Source organism: Hippoglossus stenolepis, chromosome 20 (assembly GCF_022539355.2).
Source record: "Hippoglossus stenolepis isolate QCI-W04-F060 chromosome 20, HSTE1.2, whole genome shotgun sequence".
Classification (NCBI taxonomy): domain Eukaryota; kingdom Metazoa; phylum Chordata; class Actinopteri; order Pleuronectiformes; family Pleuronectidae; genus Hippoglossus; species Hippoglossus stenolepis.
Window position 1 is genome coordinate 11679563 of NC_061502.1, and position 16830 is coordinate 11696392.

Consider the following 16830-nt stretch of genomic DNA (forward strand, 5'->3'; position numbering starts at 1 on the left):
TAAATCAAATAGTTTTCATCTGTTTTATTAGTGTAGTTGAAATATTAAGTTTTTAGAATTTAAAAAGTGTCAGTCACACCCACGGACTGTATGGTTACATCTCTCTAACAGGACAGTGGTACAGACCTGATGTTGTGCTATTAATTATATACTTTTGACTTATTTAAATATGTTTTAATTCACACTATACGTGATGTTTGTTGGATTTTAGTTCGTGATGTACAGTTTGGTGCTTAGCAAGTCACCGATTTTGCCGCTTTTGTTCGGGGGACCTCCCCCCTCCCTCAGCCGCAGTGGTCCCTCCCAGCAGCGGCAGCAGCAGCAGAAGTTAGCCGCCGCTCACTGCTCCTTCTCCGGCTGTCAACCAGAGGCTCAGCCGCTAGTTACCGCCATGTTGTCACGGTCCCGGTGTGCTTACCGGGCGCTGGGCCGGTCCCTGTCAGCGGTGAGCCAGGTAGGAACGAAACAAACACCGAGCCGATATGTGTGTTAACTCTGAAACTGCTCCTGCTAACTATGACCAGACTCCACCGGCTGTGTGGTAGCGCAGCGCCGGGGTTAGCTTGTTGGGAAGCGGGGGCCTTTAGCCACAAGGACACCGACACTGACCGCTCCACCCGCAGCTCGGCTCTGTCAACACGCCCTGAACCGTCTCCCACAGACTACCGTGACACTTGAAAGGAAGACCTTCATTTCCAAACAGTTATTGAACCCTGAGCTTTAACCAGGAAGTCACAACAAACTGGCTAAGCTAACAAGCTAAAAGAGCTCTGTGTTGATATCAAGCTACGATAACTGTTTTTGGGGTGTTTTACGTGGCAGGCTAATGTTAGCATGTTCCTGCTGCTTGAGGAGGTGGGTGACCTGTCAGACATGTGTCCTGTTAGACATGTGTGTGCAGAGAGGGGACCACATGGTTTCCTCTCACATGCTCAGCTGTCTTCTTCTCTCTGCTGTGGTCAGGTAACCAAGCTGAAACCTGATCACCAGAGAGAGAACCTGGTTGGTTTGTACTTCTGCCATTAGGGTGTTGTCATCTGATTATTGATTGCAGAAACATAAGCACATGTCACTTTATTATGTTCACATTTAAAAGCTAATGCCCCTTAACACAACTCTCCTGCAGTCAATTATTTTTCCATGGATGTTGCAATGTTCAGTTAAATTTAAGTGTTTTTAAAGGTGTTTAGTTAAATTCACTCATTGCTTCTGTGGTGTTACACCCTTGCTCCTATAAAGTGGGATACAGTGGGTTACCAGTTTATTAGGAACACCCAGGTCAAACTCAGCCTACCTTCATGTTACGCAGGCGATGATTCAACTTGTTGGTCATTATTGGAGGTAAGAGTTAGTGATGCTGTTGAATAGTACTGCTTTTCAATGAATTCTGTGCACCCTAATTATATCAGTGAAGGTAGATGAGAATAGATAACAGAAACCTCTCAATCTGTATAATTTAATGCAACAGCACCAGAGACACAGCCTTAAATTATCACTAAGCTGAATCAGCACGTCTAAAACACAGTTTAAACAAACACAGATCATTATAACCTTCATGAAAACATACTTTATTGCAGGACCGTTGTTTTAGACTGTGGCAATAGTTTGTGTAAAATAATAAACTGGCAACTAAGTGTATAATCGGGGTTGCAATCATTATTTTAATTATTGATTAGATAAGTTTGAGAAAGTGTAATTTTTCTTGCATTATTGCTTAAAGATTGAATTTGATCAACTGACCGAATAATCATTTCATTGTAGAAATGTCAGGTAGGTTTACTGGAGCCAGAATATATTGCAAAGCAGCTGTTTTACTCTCTACTAAGTCACCACCATTAACATGTCAGTAGATTTAATGGCACTAAAGAGTTTTGAAAATCACGTGAGGGAATCCATGTGGAGTTTTGACATTGAAAAAATCACTTCAAGAAGACTTAACTCAAAATAAAACTGAATATGCTAGTGGTTCATTAGTGTGTATAAGGTAATCTCTGCCCTTCATGGTACGTAATTGACACCAGTTGTTCTGGAGAGGAAAAATAATGGAAACTCAAGTGGCTGCATGTCTGCCCATGCTTTTGATCCATTGTAGACATTTTGGTGTGTTTCTGAGAACTCCACCCTTGTATGGCATCCCACATCCATTGGTTCAGGCCAGGGTCACGTGCAATTCCACTTGAGAAGCAGCAGCCAGAACTCAACAGCCTGCTTCAAACAAAGGCCCAGCCCTCATTACACCCACACACATGATTCAGAGCGTACAGTAATTCAGCACAGTTAACTCTCACCAGCAGCTAGCATCAGAAAATCCAGTGTTTCAACTCAAAGATCAAGAAATCAGAAAAGCCTTTTTTTAAAAGCATGGTGCACTGCATGGAACTTTTGAAAGTCAGATTAAGGTGATAAGTCTTTTGTTTTGTGTCTGCACAGCCAGTATTTACAGGTGAGTGAGTGCAGAAGACTTGATGTTCATGCATGTCTGTTTACAATCATACTGGCCAAGGCTGCTGTGCTACAGCAGATTCACTAGGTTCCTTGGTGTTCAGTTAAGGAGAAAAGCAAGTTCTGGTTGGATGCTCACTCATTCATCTTAAATGTATGTCATCCAGTATAAACCGGACAGAACTCACAAACAAATTGATATTACTTTTAACAGATTTCTCTTTTTCTATCCATTCAGGCCAATAATGTGCTGCACAGACAAAGTGTATCTGGTGAGTATATTTATACACTAACTACGTAGACCAGTCCTTCAGAAATAAAGAGATATTTAAGCTATTTTCAGATCTCTGGAAAATGTCCAGAAAATGGGGTACTGTCATTTTCTGGAGTTTGTCTTTCATATATGAAGAACGCAGCTGGAGATTTTCTGTGTCATGTGTTCCCTACTACTGGAAAACTTACAAAACATTCAGGTGAGGTGCGGCACCTGGGTCGAGCATGCGGAAGGCAGGACACAGGAAGTTTAAATTTCGACGTGAGATGTTTTCGTTTACAGCACAAAAACACTGCCTCCTGAAGCTCGTCTTTCCAGGCTGACATCTCTAGCGCTCTTCTACGTGTATTACACATCTTTTTTTATCCTGAGATTCATGCATTTGAATGCATTCACGCATTCAGAATGCATTTTCAGTCATCATACGAAAAGTCTGTAAGGTCATTACCATCTTCCTGGGCCCTAGATAAAAAAAAAGAGTACAGATATCGAAGTGAAGGATTTTGTTGCCAACTTCAACCAAACACAAACATTTGATCTTCCCTTTGTAACCTACGTGTTTTGTTCTGCACAACTACTGTGAACTGCACAGAGAGGCTGTGACTGAACAAAGCATAATTGCTGCTATCCAGTATGACAGGGACTTTCAGCCACTTAGCATATGTGAGCAGACAACTGAACTGAGGGGAAAGTAATGAAAACAGGATGTGTGACCTTTTTTAGAGCACACAATCATTTTTACACAGGGATTATGAACAGTAGTAATGGTACAGCTTTCAGATGAATGCAATGTCTGCCTTTGCTATGAACTGTTGTGCTACTGTGGAGTATTTGAGTTTATACTTTGTACTTCAAGTATTTCAAATGCATGCTAAATAAATGTTGAAAATTAACTACTGAATTCCTTGAATACATTTTGTCTTGGAGAATGTAGTCTGAAAGTTATAGGTGTGACATGTACATGTTTTGAACCACCATGTAACAAAGGTGAAATTCTAACTAGAGACCCCTACATGTTTTTAAATAAATGTTTGGGTCCTCATTCAGATTGATGGAGAAGACAAAACAGCTTTTGATAGTTTTTAATAAATCCCACCAACTCAGTAAATATTTACAGAGCATGCAGACTTAGCAAATGTTGAAATATTACAACATGCAAAAAATAGGATTACAAAAAGAAGGCACAAACATGAAGACTAAATATCTACACATCTGCATAGTCTCTGTGGTCTTGGTTCAGTCCAATGCTGTGCTGGTCGAGTAAAGGTGAGCGGTGATCTAGGAGTGGCCCTCTTGTGCCTGTGTGTCCATAGGGATAGGGGCTGTGGTGGGATGTGTGTGGTGAGTGGGGAGGTTGTTTCCAGAGCAGACAATATGCTGTACCAGTCGCTCAATATTGTCAGATAAGCGGTCCATTGTAGAAGACCAGTGACCCATGGTTTGAACAAAGTAGTCGTCTGTAGCCTCTAACCTTTGCAGCAGTCGTCTTTTAATGTCCAAATCCTCCTGCGTGACACTGTCCATGACGAGTTTCCTCTTCAGCCTGTTTCGCCTGTAGCCACACAGGGAAGCGCTGAGTCTCTGGCATGGACTCCCCGCAGTCTCTGCAGACCCATTATCCTCTGCAACGCCATCTTCGCTGGGCAATGATGATGACCCACCATACGCTGAGCTGGTTGTATCCAGGGCCTCCTGCACGTCCTCGGTCTTGATGCCTTCACTCAATACCTGCGTCACCGGAGATTCTCCCCAGATGGAGTCACACAGCTCAAAGTAGAGCAGGATCACTCGCCCGTGACCACGCTTTCGTCCAGAATCAACCGCTTGTCTGTACTTGAATCGAATGGCCTTGAGCTTTGTGGTCAACTGTCCTGTGAACACAGAAATAACACAAATGTATTAGTTCTTTCTTCTCTTTTATCCTGGAGCACAATTAAGCTGCTTTCAGACATGCTCTGAACTCCAGAGAATCTTGTGAGAATGCAAAGGCCCAAGTGAGAGCCCAGGACTTTCATTAAAGTACCTCGGGCCAGGACCCTAGTAAAAACTCTGGAGAATGTCCGAATGAGCCCATGGGAGAAAAAAAGAGATCCTCAGCAGGATTCACCGCAAGCGATTGGGCGTGTTGATGTTTCTAACATGCCCAGATGCAAAAAAGAAGAAAACAACTATCTCAAGAGGGGGAAAAAGGGTGAAGGACTTGAAAGACAATGACAAATAAGTCAAAAGAGATTTTGGTGATAAGGGCAATCGCTGGTGTTGATGTGCTGTAAACAAAAACATGTGCTATTGACAGCGGACTTATATCCTGCCTTTGTCTGCTGCACCACCCCTCGCCTGAATACGAGATTTCTGTGTTGTGGTGAATATGTCCGAGTGGAGAATCTCCTGCTGCACTTTACATGTTTAAAAGGCAAACTTCATAAAGTCTGATTGAGCCCACGTGAAAAAACACGGGACATGAAAAGGCGGTGCCATACACATAGAAGACCCTAATGAAGATGTCAACAGAGCATTGACCTTCTGATCGCTGGTGTGGATGTGCTGTAAACAAAAACATGTGATCTGCAGAGGACTTGATGCGGTACATCCTGCCTCTGTCTGCTGCCCCACCCCTCATCTGATCCACTTTGGAGTTTGCATGATTGTGAATGTTTTTGACTAGAGAACCTCTTTCTGCGTTGCTCATGCGCGAAAGGAAAATTCAGGAGAAAGTCTGAATTAGCCCATGTGAAAAAACAACAGGAGATCAATCTTTCGCAGGATACAACGCAAGCGAGTGGGGCGTTTTGACGTTTCGAACACGTGACAGTTCATGAATTCACGATTAATTTTTTTATTTACCTCTGTCTCGGCTGTTTGGACGCAAAAAATAATAACAAAAGACAAGAATACAAATGTCTCAGAATGAAAAGCGGTGCTGTACACGTAGAAGACCCTGAGGAAGATGTCAAGAGGGCTTGTTGTCAAACTGTCACCGCTGGTGTGGATGTGCTGTCAACAACAACATGTGATCTCCACAGCAGAGTTGATGCACTAACACCCTGCTGCACCGACCCTCATCTGAAAACTCCGGAGACTCCCGTGTTGTCATCAACGTGTTTTGACTGGAGAACCTCCTGCTGCGTTGTTCGTGATGTGAAAGACTAATTCCGGAGAAGGTCTCGACCCGATTCTGCGGACGTCCTCCGGAGTTGGTGTCTGAAAACGGCTTTGACATCCAAGCATCAAGAAAACCCCTCCCCCCTCTCAAGATGAACTTTCCTACACACGAAGACGTTTATAAACACGACCCGTATGTTCCCGTGACGTGAGGCGCACATACCTTTAGTGAGCTCCTCTTTCTTATGGGGGAACTCCTTTCCAGTCGCCATGGCTTCCTGTGACGACGGATAATACTCCCGGTACCGCTCCAGTATGTCGCCATATTTGCTCTGCGACGACTCCCAGTCGGTGCTCTGCGCCGCCATGGCCGCCTTGTACTCCTGCGTCACTTTCAGCAGCAGCTCCACCTCGTCGTCGGACCAAGAGAAGAAATCCCGGATCTTACTTTTCGCCATCTTCTCGTTTCTAGCCTAGCTCCGTCTGCTGCTAACGACCAAGTACTTCCTGTGCGCACCGGAACGCGCGCTCCTTCCTGTTTACGCCGCTGTGCGCATGTCCAGTGCGCTTGACAGGCGCGTTATGGACGTGGATCAAAACTGATCCGCTGTCAAAACGTCCGTGTGGACAAAGGAACACGTAGTAATATGTGTGTATGTGTGTTTGTACGGTGTCTGTATTGTTTCTCATGAATAAACTCTGAGTGTCACACCCGAAGCACTGTGCGTAATGCTTATGAATGACCGAGCTGCCTGAGGAGCGGTTCACTGCAGCTGTCACACAACTCCTGTCACCTGTCATGTGACAGATTTACTGTCTTCTTCACCTTTCAGGCCTCTCTGTCTGCAGCCGGCTAGTTTACAGAAGTCCGCAGATGTAAGTGCCTCCTCCCACTTTCACACTTTTCTGTCAATGTCCCTCAGGGGAACATGCATCTCCCTTATTCATGTGTCATAACTGAGCTGTCAACACTACATCTGTATGTTAGTATTGTATTGCCTGTACTTAAAATAAATTTAGTAGTGAAAAAGTAAGTCAATAAATTGTTCTAAGCATTTGTTTTTCTCTTCTTAATATAATTTTTAAGAATATGAATTATATAGATATACTGCAATGATATACATATAACAATAATATATAATTACATTTTTCATTTTCTCTATTTTATATCATTTTAAATTGATTGCCTTTTATGTTTGGATAAATATAGATATTTGAAGGGATCCTCGGGAGCTGAAAGGAGCTAAACAGCTGAAAGATTATTCAGAAATATAATTGATCATTATTTGTATCCCTCTAGTTATTTGTAGAATAAAATTCTTTCATTTGTCTAAAAAATAAACAGGCTTGCTTTTTTCTTCTTCTAGATGTCAATTTCCATCACCAGTGAATGTCTTCCACATCAGATACTTCAGGACATCAGCTGTTCACAGTACGTACTGAGACAGCTCTCTGCAGCTTATCTTAAACTCAGCTCTGCCCAGTGTTGATTTAACTGTAACACTTGCTTTTGCCTTTGTTCAGGGGATGATGTCGTCACAGTCAAAACTCCTGCATTCGCAGAATCTGTTTCGGAGGGAGACGTGAGGTGGGAGAAAGGTTTGTATTTGTATAAGACTGAAATATTATCAGTGTTTCACACATGTCAGTCTCCTGTATCGTTTCATGAATGTGTCAGAAGATGAAACTGAAAAATTGTTTCTGCTTTAGCTGTGGGCGACTCAGTGACAGAAGATGAGGTGGTGTGTGAAATTGAGACGGACAAGGTACGAACAAGAAAGAGCATCAACCTCAAATCAGGATTATTTTACAACTAAATTTTAAAAGATAATGTAAAACTTGTGTATTTTGTTGTTCCAGACCTCTGTCCAAGTCCCGGCTCCAGCAGCTGGAGTGATTGAGGAGCTGCTGGTTCCCGACGGAGGGAAGGTAGAAGCAGGAACACCCCTCTTCAAACTGCGGAAAGGAGGTGTGCTTAACTGAACATCAGATTCTCATTTTATCAATGAACCAGAAAAACTTGGCACTATTTAAATGCTGGTTCCAGTCTACACAACATATTTTGTTAGTCAGTAACATGAACAGCAAAATAACACACTCTTGATAATTCAATGTGTCGACTAGACAGTTATTTTATTTCATGTGTGATTCCTGGCCTTGGTAAAATACAACTTAAATCAAACACTGATTTAAAAGATTTACATCTTAGATAAGAATGTTAAAGCTGATGCTACAGAATTAAATCATTTGTAACTTAAAACATATGTAATAAAACGGGTTTGTTTGTGAAGCAAAGACAGGATCTGTTTTTCACCACATTGTTAACTTTGAACTCTGTAGTTGTGTGTTGTATTAGTATAAATAATATAGACAGTGTAAACAAAGTCTAAACTGTATTGTAAAGTGACTGAAAAGCCGAAGGTTTACAACCAAATTTAAACTGATAAAAAAAAAGTATTGTTTCACGACAGCACAATGAACACACTGACACACATTGTATGTTTTGTGAATCATTTCTACTTCATTTTTCCTTCTCTACGTCTTGTCTCCTCAGTCGTCGCTGCCAAAGCCGCCCCCGCCCCAGCTGCAGAAGCTGCAGTGCCTCCTCCTCCACCACCTCCTCCAGCTTCAACCCCCACAGCCATGCCAGTGACCCCAGCGCCACCACAGGCTGCCCCAGCAAAACCTGGTGTGTTTCCTTCTCCTGCATATAAATCTACTGATAGCATGTTTTCATTCTAATGTGTATAAGTATGTATACGAGTGTGTCACTACTAGGGGTGGGTACACAAATATGGTATAATAGGGCTAAATGATTAAAGATTGTAGTATTGATAAGTTTTGACATTATCTGTTCTGCTCTCGGTACTGGAGAATTCAGAAAATTAATTTTATTTATTTCTGCTGCGTAATTTTATCTCACCAAATTAGTTTATGATTAAGATGCATTTTGGTCAGATTTATCTGAATACAGGATTTTAGGTCTTTCATTTTTAGCCTGCCTCTCTTTCTCTCTGTGCAGTTTCTGCCGTCAGAGCTACTCCTGCACCTCCAGCACCTGCTCCTCCAACAGCAGGAGGCAGAGGAGAAAACAGGGTAACGCATGTTTTGGTCATGGCTGCCCAACAATGTAAAAAACATGGATCACAGATCATTTTGTTCTTCAGGTGAAGATGAACCGTATGAGGTTGAGGATCGCCCAGAGGCTGAAGGAGGCTCAGGGAACCTGCGCCATGCTGACCACCTTCAACGAGGTCGACATGAGGTGAGACACAGGAAGGATCTAAAGCTTGGCCCCTCAGGATCACAAGCTCGATACGAAACAACCTGATTCACATTTCATGGCAGAGTGTGCACTCCAGTGTCACATGTGATCAAGGGGCATATTGATACTTTCATATAAACATGTTTCCTCTGTAATATCATCGATTTTCCTCAGCAACATTCAGGAGATGAGGAAACTCTATAAGGATGCTTTCCTGAAGAAGCACACCATCAAACTGGGTTTCATGTCAGCGTTTGTGAAAGCTGCAGCACATGCTCTCACTGACCAACCTGCTGTCAATGCTGGTGAGACAACACACACTTACTTACAATGTGTTTTCTATTACTTGAAATTGAATTGAAGTATTACCATAAAGCCAAGTGTTAAAGTTTTTAAACTTTCTGTTTTTTACTCCAGTCATCGATGATACCACTAAAGAGATCATCTACAGGGATTATGTGGACATTAGTGTCGCCGTGGCAACTCCAAAAGTACGACCTTTGACTCTAAACTTTACATTCTTGTGTAAAACCTGTTGCCGTTTAACAGTAAAAGTGACATCGTGTGCATGTTCAGGGGCTCCTCGTTCCAGTGATCCGTAACGTTGAGACCATGAACTTCACTGACATTGAGAGAGCCATTAACGCTCTGGGAGAAAAGGTAAGAAGCCTTGTGATCAACAGCATCCTAAAAACATTGTGTCCTATTAAAGCTTTGTTTTTAACTACAATGACAAAATACTTTGTGTTGTTCACCTCAGGCTCGTAAAAATGAGATCGCTGTTGAAGACATGGACGGAGGCACTTTCACCATCAGCAATGGTGGCGTGTTCGGCTCCATGTTTGGAACGCCCATCATCAACCCTCCCCAGTCCGCCATCCTGGGCATGCACGGAATCTTCGAGCGACCTGTTGCTATAAATGGCCAAGTAAGAACACAGGGAAACCAGTGTGTCTACTGGGTCAAGAAAAGTTGTACTGGTACAAAAGGCTCCAAAGAGTTATGAAATGTATGTTTGCTTGTTGTTTAAATGTCACACGATACAGAACAAAAACCAGGAAGTCCTTTTTATCTGCCTGTACAAGCAGTGGCTATACATACTAAGCTGGATCTACTGGTTTCCTATTCTGATTAACTCAAACACAAGTTAATAAGAAAACTTCTTTGTGCTGTGGCAGGTGGAGATCCGGCCCATGATGTACGTGGCGCTGACGTACGACCATCGACTCGTCGACGGCAGAGAAGCCGTCACTTTCCTGCGCAAGATCAAATCCGTGGTGGAAGATCCACGACTGCTGCTTCTGGACATGTGATGTTTCTTCCACCGCATCGCTCAGCCGCTTAAAATGAACTCCACTTCACAAACCACGCACAAAACGCTCTACACAACCACTGTCATCTTTTTAAGTGTTTAGTCAAACTCATTGAGCTTAAATACGCTTTTTTATTTATAGAGATTGATTTGAATTATCCACCCCTCGCTTAAAAACAAAAAAAGTTTAGAAAAATAGTTTTTCTCCAGTCACGTTGACGTTACATGTCTTTGTTGAAGAAAACACACATAAGGGTGTGTTATTATGCCCATGTGCTCTTCAGATGGTCACATGTATCAGTAGATTAACATTTGCAGTGTCCCCGTCTTGGTTAAATACAATTTCTTTCCCCTCAGTCACAGTTGGCTGCAGGACTTTCTCCCCTGTTCCCCAGTCGATGCTCCTGAGCCACTTTTTCCACCGTCGGGCCGAACGTCGCTCCCTCAGATGAGTTCAAGATGTTTTAATGTTAACACAGGACTGAAAGATTTCCTCGGTTTGCTGCGAGTCATCACCAGTAGCTGCCGTCTGGGAAAAAAAGGATCAGGAAACTGGGTTTTTTTTGTGTATGGAACTTGTGTATATCAGTTCCATACCTGGAAATCCATGTTGACCGTCTGACGAGAACGTGTGTAGAGGTGAATGAGTTCAGTTATATTCCTGCTTCGCACACTTCAATCATGTTCTGCACTATATTCTGTTGTTTTTTAAACTTTTCTCACTGCCCTCGAAATCTAAAGTGTTGATCAGACTGAATTCACTGTTCATCTACAGAAAACACCAACCAGACACTATTTCTTTTTTTACATATACAAATATATGTTATGTTACTTAATGGGCTTTTCGTTGGGGGGGGAGAGTTCGAAACGCACAAGTTGGTTTCATGTTTTTGTGTTTTATGTTCTTGGATCTTTCCCAGTGCTATAATTTACATAAAATACGTGTATCTATTTAAAGAAACCATTTTAACCATGAAACATCTCAAGAGTTTTATTTAATAAAACTTGTCTTGCACATTTCCTTCTCTAACTTTGTACATACATGTTGTGTTCCTATTAATTCTTTAATAATTATCTCTCACTGAAACTTAATTTTTTTTGTCATCTTAAGGTTCCAGACTTAAAGATATGCTGTAATCCTGCTTTAGTAGAATTATACATTTAATCCCTTTTGGTTTTAAACTTTTTTCTGCGCAAACAAGACAGATCTCATGTATTTTCATATCTGTGTATCATATCTGATTACACATTCATTGATACTGACCATAATACTTATTTCAGCCAAGCGTACACTGCATCAGAGAAACTTCCATCTATAAGTAACAGACTTTGCCTTTTTGAACAGAACTCTGAAATATGACAACGGCAAAATAAGAGAACAACAGGAAGGCAGGGTTCTTCTCCTCATCGATCTCGTCTGCAGCATTTTATCTCGTGCCAAATCTATTTTGCTGCCGAATCCTCCGCTGCAGCCGAATCCTCCGCCAGAGCCCAATCTTCAAAGCCTCATTAGCCGGCCACGCACTCGGCTCCCGAGAAGCTGCAGCTAATGTGATCATCTCTGACAAAGTCTTAAGGGTTGCACGGCCCTTTACGCCACTTCACAGACACAGGCTGGAGTGTGTGCAGCTGTGTATGATCCCCCTTCACTATTTCTGTTTACTTTAATAATCACAGGGGGACAATGGCTCCTAATGTACGTCTTTGTTTCTCTGCCAGCACCTACACAAATGTCTGAGCAACACTGTTTGGAGGAAAAACACAGGATTCATAATGAGAGCACAAAAAAAAAAACCTCCAAACATTCGATTAGCATGAGAATACTGGAGGTCCTAATGGACCTGAATACAGCAAACAATGATACAAGGCCTCCTCTAATTTAATTATTTACTTTTATTACTGCTCAAGATTCCATTAGCGCTTTCCACATGATGGTAATTGGCAGCGTGTGCCAGCGGGTGCAGAGATATCTGAAGGGTTCATTGGCAGGTTTTTGTCTCATCTGCAAAATTTGGCCAAATCTGTGAATTTCCAATCGGAGCGCTCAATAAGACGTGGGGTTTTAAGTCTTTGTGTCCATTCACATGAAAGATGGCCTGTTAGAAATTTGGCAGTGAGCTGTTTGTTTTCATTAAACCACATCAGAGAGATCATTTACCTAAATTATTCTCTTATGTTTTCTCTTTTAAATAAGCTAATTATATCAATGTCATTATATAAAGCATCACATTTCAGATCAACTGGGGGGAAAATGGTGTTTTGATGATACAATTACTAATGTTATTAAATTCTCCATTTAAACTTTAACTTTAAATAGTCAGATACAGCATATAAACATCTTCACATGTGTTGGCAAATGTTCAGCTCTTGTATGCATGTGCAAACTAATATTAAAATCCTGTTGTAAAAGTGTGCTGGAAAATGCATCACCTATTAATGCAGACGGGGACAACATCATTTTTTACAGGTTAAAAACGGAAGCAACATGTTTGGAATTTTCACGACAAATCATTTAACTTTTTCTGAGTTCATGTAAACAAATTTAACATCACAATGCTGGTGTCTGATCTTTTTATTGAGATACAGGAACAAGGAGACACATCACGGTAAGAACTTGTTCATTATTTTCTTACAGACACTCTGATTCAGTTTAACAACTTCAAACAGCCTTGTTATGTTTTGTTTAATGCAAAGTACGAGAGAAGAGATTTCTAGTTTATTTTGATAAATGGGAAAGTCATGTCATGTTGTAGGGCACAATACACAACTTAATTGTGCCTGATTTATTTGTATTTTTATCAAAAGTATCAAAGAAAATCCTGGATCTGCTACTTTGTCAAATTCATAATTTCTTTCTAGGCCCATGTCCCATCGGTTTGTGGAAATATGCTCAGTAGTTTTTGCTCAGCAGTGATGTGGCTAACTAACTGACATTGGATTTTGGTTTTAAAATGTTCTATCTTACCTATGATATCATCGTGTTAAGCTGTTTACTCACGACACAAAGAATGTATGCATATGAAATGGTGTATCATGTCATACCATGTCATTGTCAGATGATGGCACTGTTGGATCTCACACCTTGAGATTAATAATCCTGCTGTGCTGGGCCTGCATAAATGTTGCTGACATGCATATTCATAACTGTGCCGTTTCCTTTACAAGCCGAAACAAGCAGCCTGCATCTGGCCCTATTCTTCTCCTCTTCTCGGCCCTTTGATGTGGACGCCAGCTCCCTTCTTCTTCCTCCTCTTGTTCTCCCCTCATACCTGAAGATTATTTTTGGATGGAGCGGAGGAGGCTGTGGCCCCCGTGGCCCCCGTGGCCCCCGGCCGCACACACAGCTGGCAGAGCTGAGGTGGGTGCAGCTGGTGGGTGTCAGAGGTTCAAGTGTTCACACTGGACACGAGTGGGTTGGGTTGAGAAGCACAGGGGGGGGGCGGTTGCGATGTCAGTCCCTCCTCATGGGCACTGACATATCTTTTTATTTGTACTGTTGTGAGAGTTGTGCTGGTTTACAAAAGTAATTGTGCAGATGAAGAACATTAAGATATGAATAATGACTTGAAACTTTCATCTGAAGACGTCAGATCTGTCATATTGTGTCCAGCTGCTCTGAGTCTGTTTCTATGACGGCTCAGCAAACCGACTGCAACAAAGAGAAACGGCCAAAATACAAAGTCAGAATTACATTCATGCGTGACATTTAACTCAAGTTCCTAAATGGTTATGGGTGATTTGTGTGGTATCAAGTGATTAAATCACTTCACTGTAATTTAAAAGGAGAGAAAACATCTGCACAACATCTGTTTGTCGCTCTTTTTTCCTGCTCTACAAAAAAATGTGTTTTCCCACTAAACCAAAGTAGCATGAAATATGTATCAAGGCTTTCAACCCTCATGATAATAAATCTGGAACTAGAATGTCACTCAGTGGAGCGCCAAGGCCCAACAGTCCCTTTGTGAAACCACATTTAAATTCACTAAATCTGGAATTTCATTTGGATTGGTACCAAATTGCAAACACTCATAAATATCAGTTAGCTAAATAGTTAGGAGTTATATTTCATTAGGATCCATGAATTATCCGTGGAGAAATTGGTGAAAATATCAAAAATAAAATGTTTTTAAAAAGTATTTCTGGATCTGTCCCTTTGTTTCGACACACCAAAATGTTCAGAATTATTTCTCGGCCTGTGTCCCGACATTCCACCAAGTTTCACGGAAATCTGTTTGTTAATTTTTGCGTAATGTTGCTGACAAACAAACCCATGGACGGAACAGTGGTGTAATAATCTGCAGGGTTAGACTGGGGTTCAGTGGAAAAGCAAGTTTTCTTCCTAATGTTTAAGACTGTCCACACTGACCTGATCCTTCATTGACCTGTAGAATATAGTGGCTGTGCAGTTCTTGTCAAACTTCCTGATCAACCTGTTGCTGACACCACATCAGCCAAGCATCTGGCAGCAGAATCATCGAAACCATTTCCTATGGGAATAAAGGTAAATCATTTCAAATTAATATAATTAAATAAGGGGTAACTTGCACTTTTAAATATCTACTTAATCACAGTGGTGATTAGTTACAAAAAAAGTCTTGAGAGGTAAAAGACTTGCTCACCTGAGAGTTTGATGGATTTGATGTAATTATTGTCTGTTAGGGTGCAGCTGGTTGTTGGAAAGATTCTGAAGTAAAAACATTCAGTTGTTTTGGAGATTTAAAAAAAGATGAATGTAATATAAATAGATCTGTTTTAGTGACTCTTGCAGATGAGAGGGTTTTATCTATACTTTACATGTAAGTAAGTTTAAAACTGATGAGAGTTAGAGTAGTTACCAGACTCTGAATGCTGCTGTTGGTTTGAAGCATCTCCATTAAATAGCCTGTCCCCCTCGGGGCTGGAGTGTGTTTAAAACGATTCACTTCTCCTGTAGATGCCCTGGAGAGAAGAGGTGGGGTGTTTAAAGACAAAGCATCCGTCATCATAACCTCTGAGGAGGTAAACTCCCCTGTCAATTTGTTTGTTGTTGTTTTTATGTACACAAGATTACACACAAACTACTGGATGGATCACAATGACACTTGGTGGAAGGATCTGTATCAGGGGATTTTCCTTCACTTTTTTTAACATGTGGAGATATTTTGGTTCTTGGACATTTTCAGTTTGAATAATCAGCTGCTCTTGATGAAAAAGAAAAACAGGCATATTTAAGGGACTGATTTCTATGAGTGTGTGAAATTTGGTGCAGCTTGGTTGGATTTAAAAGGCCTGTTGGGCCTTGGTGGAGGTCTGAGCTCCTCTGAGAAACATAGTTAAACCGTGTGGTCATTTTCACCCACCATCCGTCTCCAGATGTGTCCCACTCTGCACCACTGTCCTGGGTGGAGGTCTCCTGCTGCTCAGCCTCAGCCTGTGGACAGGACTGTGTGATCCGACGACTGCTGCTGATCTTCCACCTGGTGGAGCTGCAGAGTTACACTGACCTCCAGCTGATCCAGTGACTGAGACGAGGTGAGTCCACTGACCTGCTGCAGAAATACACCATGGAACCACTTTTAATGACAGATACACTGTGTTTATATGTCGTTTAAAGGTGCACAGACATTTCAGGACAGACATTGGCCACTGACGATTTGCTGTTAATTTAACGATGAAAGGCAACTGTTGAAAAAAAACAACTAAATAGAAATTATATTTACTGACACTCTGGCCTTTAAATGGACATTAACTGGGATAAAAAAAACTAACGTTGTCCGGGAGTTTAACCTTTAAAGAGCATCGAAACATTAACAGAATAAAATATGGACAAATTATCAATAAAATTAGTTTTCCAATAGCTGATAACGAACCAATCAGAGGGTTCGATCACAATGTGTGAAGATTAACTGATTTGTCGGAGCTGAAGCAGACCGTGTAGTTCACAAAATGTCCAGTAGAGGGAGCTGTTGACCGTAAAGTGTTAATACTAATACGGTTTATTAGGGGTTAATTCAATTTTGTATGAAATCATTTCATAGTCTTACGATACAGTTTATTGAGGCCTCCTTCTTTTGGTGTCATAAAGAACATTATGGCAAAAGTCATATATTTATTCATTGACTTTTTTCATCATTATTAATTTATCAAGTTGTTAACAAATCCTAACAAATTAGTATTGATCATGTTTTCATGAAAAAATGAATATGAACTTTATATATAAACCAGACGGCAGAGAGCACATACTAAGGCTGATTGGCCACATTATCCCCATTGTGGGATTTCTACATCGATGTATGTATATTAGTATGTTTGCATATTGAGATCAAATACAAAAGCCACATACACAGAAAGGTTCTGCAAACTGCTCATATTAAATATGAAAATATATATATTCATTCTGATACAGTTGGATAACTCCCTAAAACAATATTTATTTTGATTCACAAAATCTGCGAT

At 41.2% G+C, this 16830-nt stretch overlaps 2 protein-coding genes across 2 annotated transcripts; one reads left to right on the top strand and one right to left on the bottom strand.

Moving 5' to 3' along the window:
• Positions 1-297: 297 nt before the first annotated feature.
• Positions 298-11412, top strand: LOC118099223 (dihydrolipoyllysine-residue succinyltransferase component of 2-oxoglutarate dehydrogenase complex, mitochondrial). Its single transcript, XM_035143620.2, has 15 exons — positions 298-454; positions 2681-2714; positions 6652-6694; positions 7186-7250; positions 7343-7417; positions 7529-7584; positions 7679-7787; positions 8373-8507; positions 8841-8914; positions 8986-9083; positions 9258-9388; positions 9501-9574; positions 9660-9743; positions 9844-10011; positions 10262-11412. Exons 1-15 carry the CDS (start codon positions 392-394, stop codon positions 10394-10396), a joined length of 1344 nt encoding a protein of 447 aa, XP_034999511.1. The 5' UTR covers positions 298-391; the 3' UTR covers positions 10397-11412.
• LOC118099224 lies at positions 3784-6498 on the bottom strand. The gene is made up of 2 exons (XM_035143621.2): positions 6042-6498; positions 3784-4587 (listed from the first exon to the last, which is right to left on the bottom strand). Exons 1-2 carry the CDS (start codon positions 6274-6276, stop codon positions 3995-3997), a joined length of 828 nt encoding a protein of 275 aa, XP_034999512.1. The 5' UTR covers positions 6277-6498; the 3' UTR covers positions 3784-3994.
• Positions 11413-16830: the final 5418 nt, after the last annotated feature.